At 40.0% G+C, this 18,042-nt stretch overlaps 1 protein-coding gene across 1 annotated transcript in view; it reads right to left on the bottom strand.

The window, feature by feature from the left end:
* Positions 1 to 5,495: 5,495 nt before the first annotated feature.
* Positions 5,496 to 18,042, bottom strand: part of fut8b (fucosyltransferase 8b (alpha (1,6) fucosyltransferase)) — a 107,849-nt gene continuing 95,302 nt past the window's right edge. Inside the window, exons 7-10 of the mRNA XM_008397469.3 lie at positions 17,196 to 17,442; positions 9,290 to 9,466; positions 8,785 to 8,935; positions 5,496 to 7,206 (exon numbers count right to left, since the gene is read on the bottom strand). Of these exons, the coding sequence (XP_008395691.1) occupies positions 6,868 to 7,206; positions 8,785 to 8,935; positions 9,290 to 9,466; positions 17,196 to 17,442 (914 nt within the window). The 3' untranslated portion in view covers positions 5,496 to 6,867. The remainder of the gene's footprint in view (positions 7,207 to 8,784; positions 8,936 to 9,289; positions 9,467 to 17,195; positions 17,443 to 18,042) is intronic.

Here is an 18,042-nt window from a genome sequence, read left to right as displayed (position 1 = left end):
AACGTCTTTGGCAACATCGCAGGGACATAGCAAGCAAAACCAAAATTAAGCCGCGCAACTCTGTTCTTTGTGACTTCGGAGAAAATACATGGCACATGTTATGCATTACAACCCATAACAAAATATTTTCCTTCTCAAACAGCCATTGCAGCGGTAGCTTAACATTTTGAATGAAGTGGGTGGAGCTCCTCTTGGGTTGCCAGGTGAGGTGCTGGGCTTGGTTTGAGGTTGCTAGGTAACAAATTGTGACGCCAACAATTTACCGATTTTTAAACAAGCTGTTTTTCAAACACCCCTCCCGACCCCATTGAGGGACAAGGGTGTAAGAAAATGGATGGATGTTTTTCTGACACCAGCAGAACATCTACTTGTTCCCAACAATTAACTGGGTGTCTTTCTTCCTTTTTGCCCTTGGACTGGAAGCAGGAGACATGCAAAAAGGGAAATTTTGCATATTAGTGGACCTTTAATTCTGGTTTAGGAATGGCTACACAGCAGTTTGTTTACAGCCAGGGAATAAAAGTAGGGATTAAATCAAAACCAGTAATTTAAAGAATTTGTACAACTATGCTCATGTGTAAGCCAGAGCTCAAATCAAGAAATATTAGTTTGAGGGAGAAGACATCTTGAAGTTTCACCTGCCAAACACAGACAGTGCAGCTTTAACTCTTATGCCCAGGTGGTTTCAAAATCATTTGCACCTTGAAACATGTGACTAAGACACTTCATGAGCTCGTTAGGAAGCATCTTGTGAGTGACAACAACCCAAACGTTTCACAGGATTGGTGACTTGTGTCAAAAGCAAAGCGTGTGTTGATTACTAGAAGGATTTAAAAAACCTGGAAAACCATCATTAGAACTGAGGAAGCCGTTTGAATAAGAAATGAAACTTAAAGACTCCAACTGACTTGTTTTAAAGGCACTTATAGTACTGAATGGCAACATTTGGCATATAAGTGTCACTTGTGCACATTTCAAATTAGAGTAAAAGGGCATAAAATTAAATTGACAAAAACGCTATGAGTCAATCTGAAATACACTAGCCATGCCAAAGCATCTAAAATGTTTTGAACTATTGGAAGTAAACTTGTGGTGTAACCTAAGCGCGTTTGAGCTTAAGATCACATACTGATGGCCTAATATAAGTGGAAACACTCCCTCCAAAAAGGTTTAAAATGTGAGAAAAATCTTTTGTTGTGTTGGATGACATTCCCCCCCAGATTCTTATTATTGAATTGATAACACTGACCTTAACTGATGGAAGTGAGGGCTGTGATCCTATGACCTCCAGGATGAGTCATTGCCACACTCTTGGCTTGGGATGATTATGGTAGGCCGTCCCCTGCTGTGAAAGTTCACCACTGTTCCATGTTTCCCCGATTTGTGGATAATGACTCTTAATGTGATATGCTGGAGTTCCCAAAGGCTTTCAAGACTGATAGACGTAATAGATTTTGTTTCCCCCTCTGTTTTTGCATTTCCTTATTGGGGCATGAGGTAATGCTTTCTGAGGTCATTTAACCTACTTTGGGCTTTTCTGTTTGAGGAATTCTTCATTCGACAGGAATGACGAATCATAAAACTGAACTCATCTGTGATTAATTGGTTAAGTTAATGTATTTAAGTTCAGACAAATGCTTAAAGGGTAACTTTCTCTACACTACTGCATACTGTAAAATAATTACAAGAAAACTGAAGAAAACCTTAAGCTAGGCAGCTAAACATAACTTTACAACTTTTGCTCTAAAATGTTCTCAACTCTTTAACTTAACTGTAAGCGGTAGAATTATTTTTTATTGTAACAAGTGACTTTTGAAGAGGAACTACAGTATAAGTTGCATTGACTTCAAACATGACATTACAACTTTTAATGCCACATACTGAAATCTTGCCACTAAAGTGTATTCTCTGCAGCTGTTGTATAGAATGTATTAGAAATTGGTAAAAAAAATAAAAAATAAAAATACCTTAGAGGAAATAAACTATATTTAAATCACCATTATTGCTTCATGATGAGCAAAGTCTAAAACATAGTCAGTTGTCATTTCTGGGCATCTGTGACAATTATTGGTTTAAGACAAACAGTTGAAAAACAGTTGGAAAAGTTGAACATTATGACACGTGTATGTAAGGAAAGGTTCCCCTTTTAGGCCACGACTCGGCGTGGGAGGCTCACCAATAGCCTCTGTGCTCTTAATAAGCAACACTTTAATTAGACCAGAAACACAAAGAAAGAAATCTGCCTGTTGAAAACCTGAGTGTTCTCTATCAGAAGCACTGGCCAATTAACAGAATAATTAACTGAACTAACGTCTCTCTTAAATGACTGTAACAGGCCGCTGTGACAGCGACGAGTGTATTTTAATTAAAGTGCCCTCCAGTGACTGGGTGCATTTATAAAGCCCGCAAGGGATGCTTTTCCAGTGAAAAGATATGTTCGTTGCAGCATGTGCATTGTGAACGCTTTGTCAACGTGGGCTATATTGGTCGCATATTGTTCGTCAAAGCTAAGTGGGAACAAAAAACATGAAAAAACCCCAACTATTATTCTTCCTTGCTTACACCAAAAAGCTAATCTTCACTGCCAGCTCTGTGACTTTCCTTATGGGCATCCAATGAAGCATGCAGATCAGTTGAAATTAAAGAGGGATCTGTAATGAAACTCCCCACAAAGCCCTCAAGAGTAACAAAATAACAAGACAGCCCATAAATAAGACGCACTGAACAAGATCACAAACGATCGAGACGTGCAGGAAGTAGGAAATGGGGTAATAAACGAGAGCAAGAAGTCTTCCTGGTACTTTATTGATGGGCCTACGGTGAGTCTCCATGGAGAGAAACGTTTCAGAGTGTAACGCAGAAATGTCATGTAGCTGTCACATGCCATATTTAAATTAAGGAATGGAATGTCTCTATTAAAGGCACTCGGTTTGAAATGCAAATCAATGACATCTTTAAGAGTCCTGGCTTTGCGATGATGGAAGACTGAGTTCACTTTCTTAACTGCATGATTTATAAGACAAACTAGTGATAGGCTTTACCTGCTAACTTCAAAAACTAATTCTTTGATGCTTAAATGGCAGATGTTTTCAATGCCAGTGTCCTCTTTTTTTTTTTTTTTTTTGGATGAAAATATCAAACGATTACCTTTTTGCTCTTCAAAAATTGATGGACACCTTTGAGGGAGTCTCCAAATATAAACAGCTGATTCTGCAAATGGGTAGAAACCAGTTATTCCTCAGTCTAGTAAAAGTGACCTCTGAGGAACAGACTGAGGATGGAGAAAGGCGAGTAGATGGCAATGGCCAAGGTCACTCACGTAGCTTAAAAGAGCCACAATTTCTTGCTCCTCCTGTGTATGAAACTGACCCAGAGACGCTGAACGGTCTGGACGTTGTTGGACTGTGGCTGACATGACTTTTCTGTGTTGTAAGGAGAGCTCAAATGACATCTGTGGAGTTGCAGACTGGGGATTGTGGTCCTAGTATTTAACAAAGGAAGAATGTGTTCCAATAATTGGTTGATCACACCATTCTTCACTGTGAACGTTTATTCTGGGGTGATGAAGAAGAGACTCCAACAGATTGCTGAATGTCTAATCGAGGAGATCACCACCTGGACTTCCTCTCGCCTATTCAAGTCATGCCTTTCAGAGCACACTAGGCCAATTTGTAGGGAAGTGTGAAGTGGCGAGGATGTGAGTCAGTTCCTCCAAGTCCTTTGTCATGGTTTACAACTGGATTGCTCTGCCTCAAGCAAAAGAGCTCAAGTACCACCATGAGCGTTATTAGGACTGAGAATCAGATGGACTGTTAGAGTGGAGCCCTATTTGCAGTAATGCTTCTCTCTTCTGTTGTAGTGGAATATGAGCTCTGCCAAAAAGGTGCAGCTCTTAATTTGCTTCACTCACTCACTCACTCTGGCAGCTCTGCTTGGCTTGACCAATGCCTGTCTGCTATTGAAAGAGTTATAATTTAGGGCAGTTATAGGAAAACTTTTCCACCACTTAAGTACTTATTACTCACTTGCATGCCTGAGGTAATCCTAAGAAGTAGAGGAAAAGAGGCAGGTATCAGAATAAGCTGAGACGAGCCTCCAGCTTGCAGATTCCCTGATTGGACTGGGGCTGTCCCTCGTTTTTGCCACAGGTTGCTCTTCAGGGTTGAGGATTCTGTTGATTACGGCCAGACTGTTCTGCTCTTGCCGCTTGCTCCACTAAACCAAAAGTTTGTCACAGTCTTTGACCCTATTGATTTTTAAAACAAAAGTTTTTTGGAACGATTGGAAAAAAAAAACACCCCACCATGGATCCAACATTACATCTAAAAAACAGGCCAATTTACAAACTTTGTTTTATGTGAAAGCTTCTTAAGAAGGCATGAGCTACTAATCTTACAATTTAACTGCAAAAAACAAACAAACAAAAAAACAATGTTCATCAGGTTTCCAATCCAGTCCAGGGTTCTTACCTGCATCATTGAAGCAGCAGTTACCACTGATATATCGGTAGATTGTGGAGACGACAGAGTCCTGGGTTTTTTAGATCTTTCATTTCATCACTTTTAAACAGCTAGTCATAATCTTATAGAGACCGATTGAGATGTCTGGTTCTGTTCTAAAGGGGTTTTCATTTTGCATTTCAAGTAGAAGCTGATGTAGAACGTATCAGATTCAAATTAAGACAAACCAGAGGTTTGACCGAGTCTTTGGAGCTATGTGGAGTTCTTCCAGGCTCCATGCTGGGGCCTATGTCGTTCTTAGCATGTATAATTCCTTTAGGCCATATAACTGAGCCGCTTAACAAACATTAAGTAGCAGTTGAATAATCTACTTATAGATAAAGCCAGATTTGGACACCAGACAATGGCATGTTTGACAATACACTGAGTGACTCAGAGCTATTGCTGAAACATAACCTCAAAAATGTAAATGAAAAGGTATTTTTGATTAAGCTTTTTCTCTAGAGCGTAATTTAAAATACATTGTGAGAACATCTCAAAACTTCTATCAAGAGTGTCAACAAGTGAACTTGAATGATATGTTTACTTCTTCCTACAAGAAGGGCCTTGCTTGTCTTCAGGTTGTCAAAAACTCTGCTGCAAGGATACCGGCTCACTCAAAAAGATGAACTCATATAGCTTCTATTTTAAAGATGCTGCACCAGGTGCCAATCAGATCGAAGTGTCATTTTAAATTTTTAGTCTTCACCCTTCAGAGCTATGAGGAGGAGACAAGATCCTTCCTATTTACCCACCAATTTAGATGAATGGAATGTCTATAGAACAACGAGTCATGCTGGAAGTTATTTATATACAAATGGGAAAGAATTGATAAATGTATAGTTCTATCCAATCCATCAATCTATTTCTGCACCTGCTTAGTCTTTTCAGTAGTCAAGAGGAACAGGATGGGCTATAAACCCTGGACACGTCACCAGTCCATCACTGGGCAAGATGGACTGCATAGGGAAAAACACATCAGACCAGCGGGAAAAATGTGTTTGTTTCTCAAGTTTATTTTTATTTGTGGTTATCAAAGACAATGCCCAAGAACATAAGTTATGAAAAAAGCCTTCATGGTGGGGAGGTTTGATATGACATAGCACTTAAAAACAAACAAACATATATTTATTTTAAATCTTAAAACAGCAAAGTAAAAAAAAAAAAAACAGGAAAACAAACGACAATGGTGGAGGCAGAAAAAATGCCTAAAAAGGACATAATTGTCATTGGAGTGCTTCTTTTTGGTGAGCCTCGGGACGGCTCGTGTATCTGTGCACCATGAGTTTATCACTCTTCATACAACCTAAGCATTGTTTGTCATCGTAAGCAGTGGAGTGACAGGTGTTCGTGGTTTGATCTAAGTGCTAAGGGCCGATCGGAGTCCCCACTGCCGCCGCCCGAACACTGTTCACCCAGATATACGAAAACCAATAACCAGGCACATGGTCATGACATGGCCCCTTTAGACTTAAACCTCACACACAGGCACACATGATCACACGCATCCTTCTCTGCTTTTCTCTCACTCTCTCTCTCTCTCTCTCTCTCTCTCTCACACACACACGCACGCACACACACTGTACAGTATACAATGCACAAGCCCCAGACGCACAAAATTAAGACCGTTATAAACACTCGATAAAAGCACAACATGGTTTCAGTAAAATTAATTGCACGTGATGACATGAAATGGAGGAAGCACGGTGAGATGACGACAAGCATGGCAAGAAGTGGATACAGTACATTCAGTAAACAAAAGACAAAGAAAAATACATGAGGAAAAAAAAAACAAGGCAAGGTTAGAATCAAAACCACTGGAAAGAATTAAATAAAAATCAAAACACATAATTTGATTTTTTTTTTTTGTATGTTTATTCAGTCATTGATTCGAAGCTCGTACCGGGGCGTGCCAGGCTAACAGTAGTCCCAGTGTCGTTTCAGGACGGACAGCTCGGCCCGCTTGCGTGGAGATCTTAATTGTTTTTTTTTGTTTTTCTCTCGATTTGTTTTAAAAATCGTCGACGCGTCAGGTGGGGGGGGGGGTCACTGGGAGGGGGAGCAGTGGTAGGGCGCAAGTCTTCCGTGACCTGGCGTATGCACAGGCATTTACAAAAGTGCACGCACACGCATTCGCAGACACACTCACTCGAGCGCGCACACACACGCACGCACGCACGCACACACACAGAGTGCATTTTGTTCCCATCACCCCTGGGTGCAGGCTCTTTCTTTTCTTCTCAGCTTAGCGCAGCGTGTACGCCTCTTTCTTCTGTACAAAAAAAGGCAGCCTCCTTCCCTGGAACCGGAGACTACATGTTTCTCCATAGTCTTTTTATTTTTTTTTCCTACCATCTTCTTTTTCTTTTTACTTGTTTTGAGAGTTGAGCAGTTTGTCTGCCTCGGGGTACAGTGGGTACTTCACCGTCTCAATTTTCTCCTTGACCTTGTAGGAGGGGTAGAGGCCTGTGCGTCCCAGCTTGCGGTTGATGCCTTTGGAGTATCCGTCCCAGTGGTTGCCGGCCACGCCGATCACGTCGCCGGGCTCCAGGGGAATGTCCTCGCTGTTGCGTGGCTGGTGCGGGTAGATGGCGATCTGATTGTGGGCGTTCTGACCTCCGAAATAATAAATGTCATCTAGGGAGTAGAAATACGAAGAGGCGTCCGGGTGGAGTGTCTGCATGATCTCATAGGCTACACGGCAAACCTGACAAAAAAAACAGGAAAAAAACAAAAACAAAAAAAAAAACATAAGCAAGGATTGTTTTTACAGTCTAAAAAGGTGATTTAAATGCCCTGCAAAATTGTTCATATGTTTTAAACTTTTCCACATACAACAAAATGCTTTAATAAGTTTTATTGAGATTGTGTGGGATTGACAAAAATACTTACATTTTTTTTAACAAGATGGAAAATGACCCCGAGAGTTTGAAAGTGCCTAATGGGTTTTTATTCAACCCCCTTTACTCTGTTATCCTTAGATATAACCAAGAGTAAATTGAGTCAAGTTTGTTTGAATAGCACATTTCAGCAACAAGGCAGCTCAATCAAACATAACGCAATAATAAATTATGAAAACAACATGTGAAGACACGGTTGTCCTAATCATTTCGACTGAAGATAAACGCATGGAGGAAGTGTTCCAGAAATGTTCTTCAGGTGATAAAAGGCCGATTTTGTAATTGAGTTTATATGTTTCTGAAGGTTCAGATGAGTCCATCACTACACCCAGACTTTGGGCCTAATCAGCAGTTTCCAGCTGTAGTAACTGGAGATGTGTGCCAACTCTAGAGAATAACTTCAGTTTTGTTTCTTTTCAGCTGACGAAAAATGTTATGGCACATCCATACATTGATTTGCTGCACGCCTTAGATGGGTTCATAGTCATCTGGTGACATCGTAATGTAGAGCTGTGTATCATCTGCGTAGTTATGGCAACTCTGATCCGTCATAATGGAGCATGTAAATATTAAATAGAAATGCCCCCAGGACTGAACCCCACATGTGACTTCTAAATTTGAGTTAATCTCAATAATTTCTGTGAACTGCTGTTGTGGTTGTAACATAACTAAAGGTGAAAGAGGTCAAGTGGTGTGAATACTTTAGCAAAGCACAGTATAGTGCAGTCATGGCGACGTGGAGCCTCCATTTCTTTTTATAGAATAGAGGGATAACATAAAATGAGCTAAGCACCTTACTCTACTCTGTGAGATCTTTGATATAGGTTTATAAACAGGGATTATACGCCGGCATCGAGGAGCTCTCACTTTATTTTTAGGACTGGAATAAGGCCTTTGCACTCCACATTAAAATTTGCAATAAACACGACTTAGGAAGCCAACACAATCAAAGGGGTGATGCGACATCAAAGCTGTAGTAAATGGGTTAATTGTTTCTGCGCTTTGAAACATGTGAGGGGAAATAGGACAATGGGGTTGTTGACAATGTCTGTAATGAAGTCATTTTCCAGTTTGGCTCGTGACAAAGCAGAAAACATCAACTGTTGCTATTTTTTTTCCCATTTTTTTATGCAGCTGTAAAATGTTTTCTGTCAGCAGAAGTTATCAGAAAACGAAATGCACATCAGATTTTTTTTTTGTGTGTGCAAGAATTAATGTATGTGATTTTCAAAATCATACAGTTCTGGGGCAATTTGTTGTCTAAAGTTGCAAAGAAATCACCACCCATCAACCAAAATGTATTGTTTTCCATATTACACAACTTTCAGTTCGATTTTTAACAAACTCCATTAAGAAATGCCAAGAGTCGACTGCTGCGAGCAAACCTGCGAGGAGAACGTGCAGACCAGGAAGTCCGTCTGAGACAGGAAGTGGATGTCCAGAATGACGCCTCTCAGCGAGTTCTCGGTGTAACGGTTGTGAAGGCCCGCTGACCACGAGATGGAGTTGTCGCTGATGAACTCATAGTCTGGATACCTGAGCAAAGAAACAAACAAATGAAGGTGACGGTGCTATTTAAGGTGGTTTAGCCTACTTCATGTCGTCAGACAGGTTGTATTTAAGTGATTTCTTGATTTCAACAGGAATGGGTGTTGCTATTTAATTGAAAACATTTCAAACTTAGTCACTTAAGCCACCCATAGTTAAACAAGTGGGGCGATCATATTTTCACACAGTGATTTGGGTTTTTTTTTTTTTTTTTCCTTTAATAAAAAGAGATCACCATTCAGAGATAAAAAAAAAAGAAGCAGAAAAATAAACACAAATATGTAAGGGAGAATACTTTTTCACTGCACTTTAGCTGTGATTCCATGCAACACAAACACTCACTTTGTCTTAGCTTCCTGCAGCAGGGAGGGATCGTCTGTGGCCAAATAAACCCGCTTCTTGTCAAGATTGGCGCGTCTGGCTAGAAGCTGGAATTGTTCCTCCACGTGTTTCATGTACTCCTCTATTGGATGGAAGGCTGCCTCCGTGCCCACCTTATCCGTCCTCCTGACATGGACCCTGCAAAATCAAAAGCGCACATGACTGTATAGACGAGCGCCGCAGGTCACAGACAATTTCGATGATGTCATTTTTACTTTGATAGGCGGCCGATGTTTTTTCCCCAAAAGGAAAACAAAAAGTCAAACACGTGAACTAATATTTTAAATTTAGTAAGTTGAATAAAGTTGTTTGTTGCGTAATGCGTCTGGTCTTTCATGCCAAAATACAATCAAATAATTCATTTTCATCATCGATTTCTCCTTTTGATTTAATATAATGTGCTGATTACAATTAAAACTTTTGAAAAATTTTGTTTTATGCTGCCTGTCTACAAAAAAACCGTATTGTTTCTTTTGTCCTAATCCATTGTGATAATTACAGTTAAGCTTTTCCACACAAATATTTATTGTGGCACAATACAATGACGTTCTCGCGCTATAACGAGTAATGTTTTGGTGCAATTATTTTTAGGCATAAATCTATTTTAATTTTTAATACAAAATGTGAGACAAGGTAAAGGAGATTTTGCTTGTAAGAACATTTATAAGAAAATAATAGTCAAGGTGATGGAAGCTATGTGTGACGGCAGTCACATTATTTGTTGAATGGAAAAAATAATTAATGATTTTATTAACAACTAAAATAAACAAATACAAACAAAGGACTAAGACACCACAACATTAATGCTTTAAGCTTCCTTTCCTGGAATTTTTTTGTTTTTTTTAATTCTCCAGCTGTTTTAATAAAATAAAAACCTACTTAAATTACCCACTTTATAAATGATTTTATTGCTGCAGCCGGAGAGCTATAGGAGAAAAACAAAGCTATGAGGAAACTGTGGCAAAGCAGGGAATTATAGTAGAAATCATAGGGAGATTCAAAGACAAAGGAAAGAAAAGAAATAATGAGCCCAGTTGTCGTTCTCTTTAGCATCCTGCTCATCGCTTCCAGGGAAGAAGGAGAGAAACGGAGAAACCGTGGTCACAGATTTACATGCGAGGATAAGAGCGCAGCTTGAAAACATAAGACGACGAGAACTCCCTCTCTGGCACAGAAACATCCCTCAAACTGATGGAGGATGAAACTTAAATTTCTTTCTATCCTGAATTATTCAATGACGAAACCAGCCGCCACTAAATCTACATTGTGACATTTAGTTTCGGGGAGCAAATGAAACTTCCAAATCTGAGAGATCTCCCATTTGAGTCGGAAAACTGAGGGAGCTTGTTCACATTTTCCCCCCATACGAGCTGTCCAACCTTTCCACGAACCAAGTATTTGTATGGACATCCAGAGTTAGGCAACTCTCAGAGCAGCGTCACACAAAAAAAAACACAACATTTTTTTTTACCAGCCAGCAGAGTGAACGTGAAAGACATTCTAGTAGCTAATGGTGCTAATTGGGGCCCGTTCTCTTAATTTTGAAATAAGTTGTGATTTTCTTGGCATCGTTTTCCCGTTTGACCACCCAACACTGTCCTGGATTAGTCTGGCTAGAAGATTATTTGAAAGTGGAGATGGAGATTTGGAGGTAGTTGTCCTTCCTAATTAAAAACCACTTTGTGAAATTCAGCATGGAAACAGTAACAGCCACCTTTAACAGCTGGCTCTTCGGTTTGAAAGGCTCCTCGTATCTTAGGGTTCTGACACATTTTCCATTTCAACATTTTTTTATTTTTTATTTTTTTAACTTTTCCGGACCAGATTTTGCTGGGAGATTTTCAAATGTTTTGGACATTTAAGACCGATTTAGATTTACCTTGACATTGCTTAAAGTTTAGTAGTTTAAAGTAGTAGTAGGAGTAGTATTGAATAGTGTTTATTGTACAGTTTGTGATGATTTCTGAAAAAAAAAAAGTGGAGTCTTAATGTTTTGTTTGCTGGCATCTAAGCCAGACCTAGTTTTAAAATGAAAGATGCAGCTGAATAAATAAAAAGCACTAAAACGGCCCCTACTTGATTCCTCAGTGTGCTTTTAGCTTTGGGTTTCCAGTCAGTAACTCAAGACACAAAACAGTGATGGATGAAATATTAAACTACAGTTGTGTTGTAGAAAGTATACGAAAAACGATGGTATTACAATAGAGTAAATGTGATTTTCAGGAGTTATCAAGCCTGGGGTGGAAGAAAGTCTGGAATCTCCGTCTTGACACAAGAAACTTTCTTGTCATTGGGGCACAAATAGTTCAATCTTTGTCTTCCCTAGCTGAAAACAGTTTCTCCAGAAGCCAGTCACCTTTCACATGCAACCAGCTGCAAAGTTTTGTTGAGTTCTCTTTAAAGCATGGTCTACATTTTTGGCCAGAAGCCTCTTGGCCTATGGCAAAGTGAAAAATCCTTAACTGTAGACAAAATACAGCGATGTTCAATAGATTTCCGGCAAGCAAACACTTGCACATTTCCCCTCTGGGAACTGCAAAACCCATCCACTGGGTCAAGGATCCACTGGAACATCTTGGGTGAGGAAATCCTCAGAGAGGCAAAGAATTGTTGTCTTTTATCTGTTCAGCATCTTTCAACCAATTTACGGATCGCAGCGACTTCTTTTAACCGCCGTGTTGCATCTTAAAAAAACACACGCAAAAAAACTTAGGCAAAAGTACAAAAAAAGTGCCTCCAAGGTTCAAAGAAAAAGAATAAACAAGCTGTTCCTAATTTCTGCTTCTGGCAGGAGATCAATCAGTGCCTGTTCAAGGATGCTCTGATTTATTTACGTGGCAAACACAAGCCAGAGAATGGAGGTGAGGACAGAAGGTTGAGTGAGTAACACGGATGTTGGAGCGTTTCATTTGGTCTCTCCGTCTGTGATCGGACAGAGGTCCTGACATCAGGCTTTGTGAGGAGCCCTCCCTCCTGCTCACCTCCTTCTTTCATGTCTGCATTTCTTTGTTCCTGTGAAACCTCTTTTTTTCTTTTTTTTTTTACAGCCCTGTTCTCCGTCTGTCAGAGCAACAGAGGCCTTAGTGACGCACCGCGCGGCTTTCGGCTCCTCCACTCTCCCCCCCCACCACCGGTTTTCTCTTTTCAAACCTCACGGCGCTCTCCCATTCCGCCACTACAGTGATTCAATTCATTCCCATCTATTCATACAGTATTGGCAAGGCAGGGCGACGCTCGTGGTGGGCGTAAAAGCATACATTAATGGCATCAAACACGCCCACACAAGGCACAGCAAGTGCTGATTCTGGCAGACTGTGACAATAGCACATAGACTGAATAAATTATTTGTTGGAGACTGACCTCGGGGCTCTGGCTGTCGATCAGAAGCCAGCCGAGGGGACAACGGAAACTCGGGGAAACTTGGCTTTCCGAACCGCAGCCTCCATTAAGAGTTCCCGTCTTTAGAAAAAAAGCAGCTCATAATTACATACACACCAGCCACAAACTCATTGCTTATGCAACATGTGCTTTGACATCAAAACATGCCAGAGCTGTTATTAAGACGCTTCCTCGTTGCGTAAAATTACAGATAATGAGGAATTAAAAGAGCAGCCAAAGTAAAGTGTTTTAATAAGCTGTCAAGGTTGCAAGGAGTCGAAAAGATGAGCGGCAACGATTGCGCAATCGCAGCCCTCCCAACGCATACTCTCAGTTTGAGACGCCTTGTGTCAATTCAAACCCCCCACTGCTTTCAATTGAACTGGCATATGGCGACTTGAACGGAGTGAAAACATGACTCAGAATATGCCGGCGCCGGGAGCCGTCAAGCCTGCAGAGATGCACCTGATTTTGTCATGTTTGTTCCACTCATGTGTTTGATATCTTTATTTAATCTGTTTCCCCCCCAGGGAAGTTGAGCTCACAGTTTTTTTTTTTTGTTGCAAAATTGTTGTTATTTGTGTGTGTGTTTATTTCAAGAATAAAGTCAAGATGTTCAGAAAAAATAAATAAATAAAAAATCACAATTCTGTTTCGTCATCAAAGTCAAAATATCAACAGTTTTGTGGAGACGGGAAATGCTGACTTTGCTCTTCTTGTTTTTACAAACAGGTTGGCATCACAACACTGAATTCTGAGTTGGGAAGTCGGAGGTATCTTACCAACCTTAAGTTTATATTTAATATGGCTGTCATGCAGAGAGTATTTTATTATCAGCTTCTGCTGCATTTAGCTGTTGGCAGAACAAGTCAAGAACCTTTTATGAGCCGTAGCAGCCAGCTAGCATCAGCTAACCGCATAATCTATGACGTCTGCCCTCATCATCTATTAAAATCTAAATTATGAGTCAACATATTTCGTGTGTATTGCTTAAGAATTTCTTTAAATTGCTTAAGAATTTCTTTAACAAGTTACAGTTGTTCTACCGATGTACACGAGGACAGAGCTGCAGTCATGTTGGCACTTAATAAGTAATTTGTTCATTAAGGAGAATTGCTTCCAGCCCATTGGCTGGTTCTGTATGAGCTTCAGTTTAGGAACAAACTAATGAAGTAAGAAATGTTTGTCTCACATGTTCTCTAAAACAAATACACTGGACATGGAAACTCTCAAGGAAACCTGCAAGCTAAAGTACAAGTTCTGTACAGCTGACCAAATAAATCTTAGTTCATCCTGTTTTAATCAGATTTAATTGCGCAGATGATGGTATTTAAATGAATTGAATGCCGAGGCTCCACTTTATTAAAACAGAAAGTAATTTAAATGATTAAGTTTTTTTGAAAAAGGTTTGTGTATAGATTAATGAATGAAAAGAAAACTGAGTACATCATGATTAGACAGTTAGGTGGACATAAGTGGAGGATTACGCATGGCTTCAAAAAAAAACAAACAAGATTGAAGCAATTACTAACTGGAACCAGAACCTCAAACAAATATAGGGGCCGTATTATTTCCGACTGCCTGTGTTCCTGTCTAGAGGCAGACAACATGATGTTTTATGCGAGTTAAATATTCAGACATAGAAGCTTCTTTTTGCTCTCTTTTTACACCGGCATGCAAAATCAGAATCTAAATAATGGATTCCAACAAGAAAACTCTGAAGGCGAGTTATTTTTATTGAAATTCGCAGCTCCGATCACACTGAACGCACCAAACTGATGAGCACACAGAGAAATCTGACCTGCTGGTAACCACACTGGGCACGAGGAGGATGCAGGCGTGTTTTTGACTGAAACAGCACTTTCTCTCTGGGTACTCTGGCTAACATTACACTGCACTAAATTGTTGCGAGTTGGATCTGTGCCGACGGCTGCTCCTGGTTTATGGCTGCAGCTCGGGTCTAAAGGGAGCGGCCCGGAGAGAGTGATGGCGATGTTTGGGACTCGTGTGAGTCGGCAGAGAGACTTCGTCCTACGTCTCTCGACACCCTCTCCATAAACCCAAGCCCATCCTCCTGTTGCCTGATCTTCGCACTACTTCTGTGGTTCACTTTCAGCTCAACCTTTACCTCCTCCACATTGTTTTTAGACGCACACAGCCTTTTTCTTGCGGCGTGACTTCAGTGCGAAGTGGCACTACTGAAAGCCAAATAACGAGAGATAAAAGCTTTATTCTACACCCAAATGACTCATTTTAATAACCCCTCTCCGGGTGACATGGACTGAAAAAAGGGAGGGCTATGTGTCGTGTTTTGGGAGTTGTACAAAGGAAAGCACAAAGAGCGGTGATAGAAACATGTGGAAAACCGCGAGAGTTGGAGGAATATAGGTTCAGCTGGATGCCTGGGGAACATAAGAGAGACTGTGGGAAATATTTGAACAACCCTGAAGCGGAGTGAACAACTGAAGACAGAGGAACGATCACAAATGAGGAGATCTGAGGGCCGGGGTTTGGTCGGAGAGGATGGGAGACCAAACCCCCTTTATGTCTTCATCTGAGGGCACAGATGAAGACAGAAAGCAGCAACATGAAAGTAAAACAAGACAGTTAAGATAAGACACAGGTAAACCTTTAAAAACACATTCTACACTAAGACTAAGCATTTGTTTTAAACACCTTCCTCAAACAAACAGACAGAGTTACTCTTGTGGGATTCTGCAGAAACTTAAAACCACCTGAAAGGACCTGAAAGTCATTTCAAAGACTTCCCAGCGTCTGACAGTTAACCAGCCATCGTGCTTATTGCCTTCTTAAGGTAAACCCCCGTACCATCTGCAACACGCTTCAATGTGGGCTAGAGAAACTGCCAAGAATTATTTGCAAAGTCTTTTTGATTTCACATTTAAAATGCGTGCTAAAGAAGAATATCACGACTGGAAGAAAACGCTCGCCGACAGAACATGAGAGTCGGTTGCCGCGGCGCCTGATGGGGATTTGCTGAGACGTAAACAAGTAAACAGCTAAAAAATGTACAAGCTGTTTAAGAGAGACCAATTCTGTTTAAGAGAATTGGTCTGCTGTATTTTGATAGGGTTCACGGTCCATCATATGACTTTTGATGGACTGTGAATAGCAAGTGAGCAACAGCAGTGGACTCCTGCAGATAAACCCAGTCAGTGATGTACAGACTTAGATGGGTGACAGATAATTAGTTAACACAATTTGCAATATGGAAATGCATGAAAACTGTGCAAATCCAATTTATAGGTAGGAGACTTTTTTTTAAAATTTGATTATTATATATTATACATTATAATACCACTATGAACCAAACATATTTGATAGTTTATCGTTCCACAGATTTTACTAACCTTTTGATTTAAAATAAAGAAGATTAAATTAAAATGAAAATATAACATGTAGATTAGGAATGAAAAAATAATCTTTTAACCTAATTTGAAAATGCACTAAAATAAAATAGATATCTTCACAGAGTCTGATATTTGTGGACTATTTTTGTGTTTTATGCTTTCATTAAGAAATGACGATCTTTCAAACTAATGCCCAGCGTTTTAAACTCGGTATTAATTTTAACAAAAAAACAAAAAAAGCCTTATTCTATATACAGCACACTTTAGGAAAGAATACCACTCTTTTGCTGTGCCGTGCTATAAACAGACTTATCTGTGGGCTGAATTTAGTACAAATGAGCACATACTGCATGTATTTGAAACTATATTTAGCAACGAAGAAAAAGTATTTGATAAAACATAATTGCGTGTGTGGGATCATTTCAAAATAAACAACAAACACACAGATATAGATCTTTTTGCGTTTCATATTTTCTGGATTATAGAGGTCATTGAAACAAAGCGAGACAACTTTGATTAGATGAATAATGCTCAATAATAGCACAAATTGATAAATTCACTGTGATCCTCTGGCTTTTTGAAACATTGGTTGACGGCGAAGGAAATGAAGCGAACAGTTCGCCTTAATTAACAGCGGCCATCGAAGATAAAAGAACAGATGCCAGGCCATTGCATCTAATAAAAAGTGTAGTTTCCTTGTCTCGTCCAATTTCATTTAATTTGAAACAGCCCCGAGCATTTAATTCTGCAAGTCCTTAGCTAAACTGAAGGAGCTGATTTGATGTGAGGTCACCGAGGGCGACGGCAAAAAACAAGAAATGATCAAACACACTGCTTTTAAAAGATAAATAAATAAAAACCTCTGAGTGATGAGTACAGAATGATGAAATTTCTTTAAACTGGTTGATTTGCATGAGCACAAGCCGAGTATTTGCCGGCAGTGCAGCAATACAAAGCAAAACCCTATAATGAGTAACATTTCAGTTTCTTTTCTCTAATAGTAAAGGAATTCTACTGTAGAAGAATACCATAGTAACTGACTCTTCTGTAAGCACTGAATTAAAGCAAGGTCGCAAACATAAAAAAAAAAAAAAAGAGAGAGAGCCAAGTGTCCTCACCCGATGATGGGATGTTTGAAGCCCAGCTTGGCGGTGGTCTGCTGGATCTCCTTTTCCAGCCACGCCTGAGGGCGAACAAGATACTTGACAAACTGCGACACCCACCAGACAGACGGGTCGCCATGCAGACGATGCAGACGCGGGGCCAGGTCCTCCGGGATTGCCAGAGGTAAGTAGGGGGGCCGAGGGTGTAGACTGTCCACAATGGGCAACTCCACAACTTGAACATCCTTATCATGAGCCTCCCCTAGATTGGAAAACATACAAAATAGTTGATGAGGATAAAAAAAAAAATCTCTTCTTTTCGGACCCATAAAGGTGACCTATGACATCTGACACTAAGATGTTAGCAATGCCAACGTTAACCAATCGTATCCACCAATCAGCCATTGTCCAGTCACACTTTTTAAAGATCCCATTGAACTGCTGATCAAAGAAGAGGCTCATCATCAGGTCTTTGAAACCTTATAACGCCGCTGGACTTATCATTTTATCATAAGTCAAAAGTTATACGATGGTCTGTGAACTTGAAAAAGAACTCTGGATTTTTGGGTAATGTACATAAAAGTTGCGTTTTCAGATGATTTGGGTATGAAATTTTATGTTTGCGATTAAACAGGCAGCTGTCGTCACATTTAAAGAGACGAGCAAGTTTCCCGTTGGGGGAAACTCCAGAGAAGAAAAGAAAAAAAAAAAAAAACGTTACCCAAAAAGCAGCTGAAACACTGGTTATCACATTTCATAATGTTTCACAGCAACATTTGATCCTAACTTTGTCTGCAAACGGTTAACTAGAACAACACTGAGTTACATTACAAGCAGACTTATGGAGTCGCATTGGTGACTC

This window comes from Poecilia reticulata, chromosome 21 (assembly GCF_904066995.2).
Source record: "Poecilia reticulata chromosome 21, P_reticulata-male-v2, whole genome shotgun sequence".
Classification (NCBI taxonomy): domain Eukaryota; kingdom Metazoa; phylum Chordata; class Actinopteri; order Cyprinodontiformes; family Poeciliidae; genus Poecilia; species Poecilia reticulata.
Note: the sequence above shows the minus strand (reverse complement) of the source record. Positions and strands in the feature narration are given on the sequence as shown.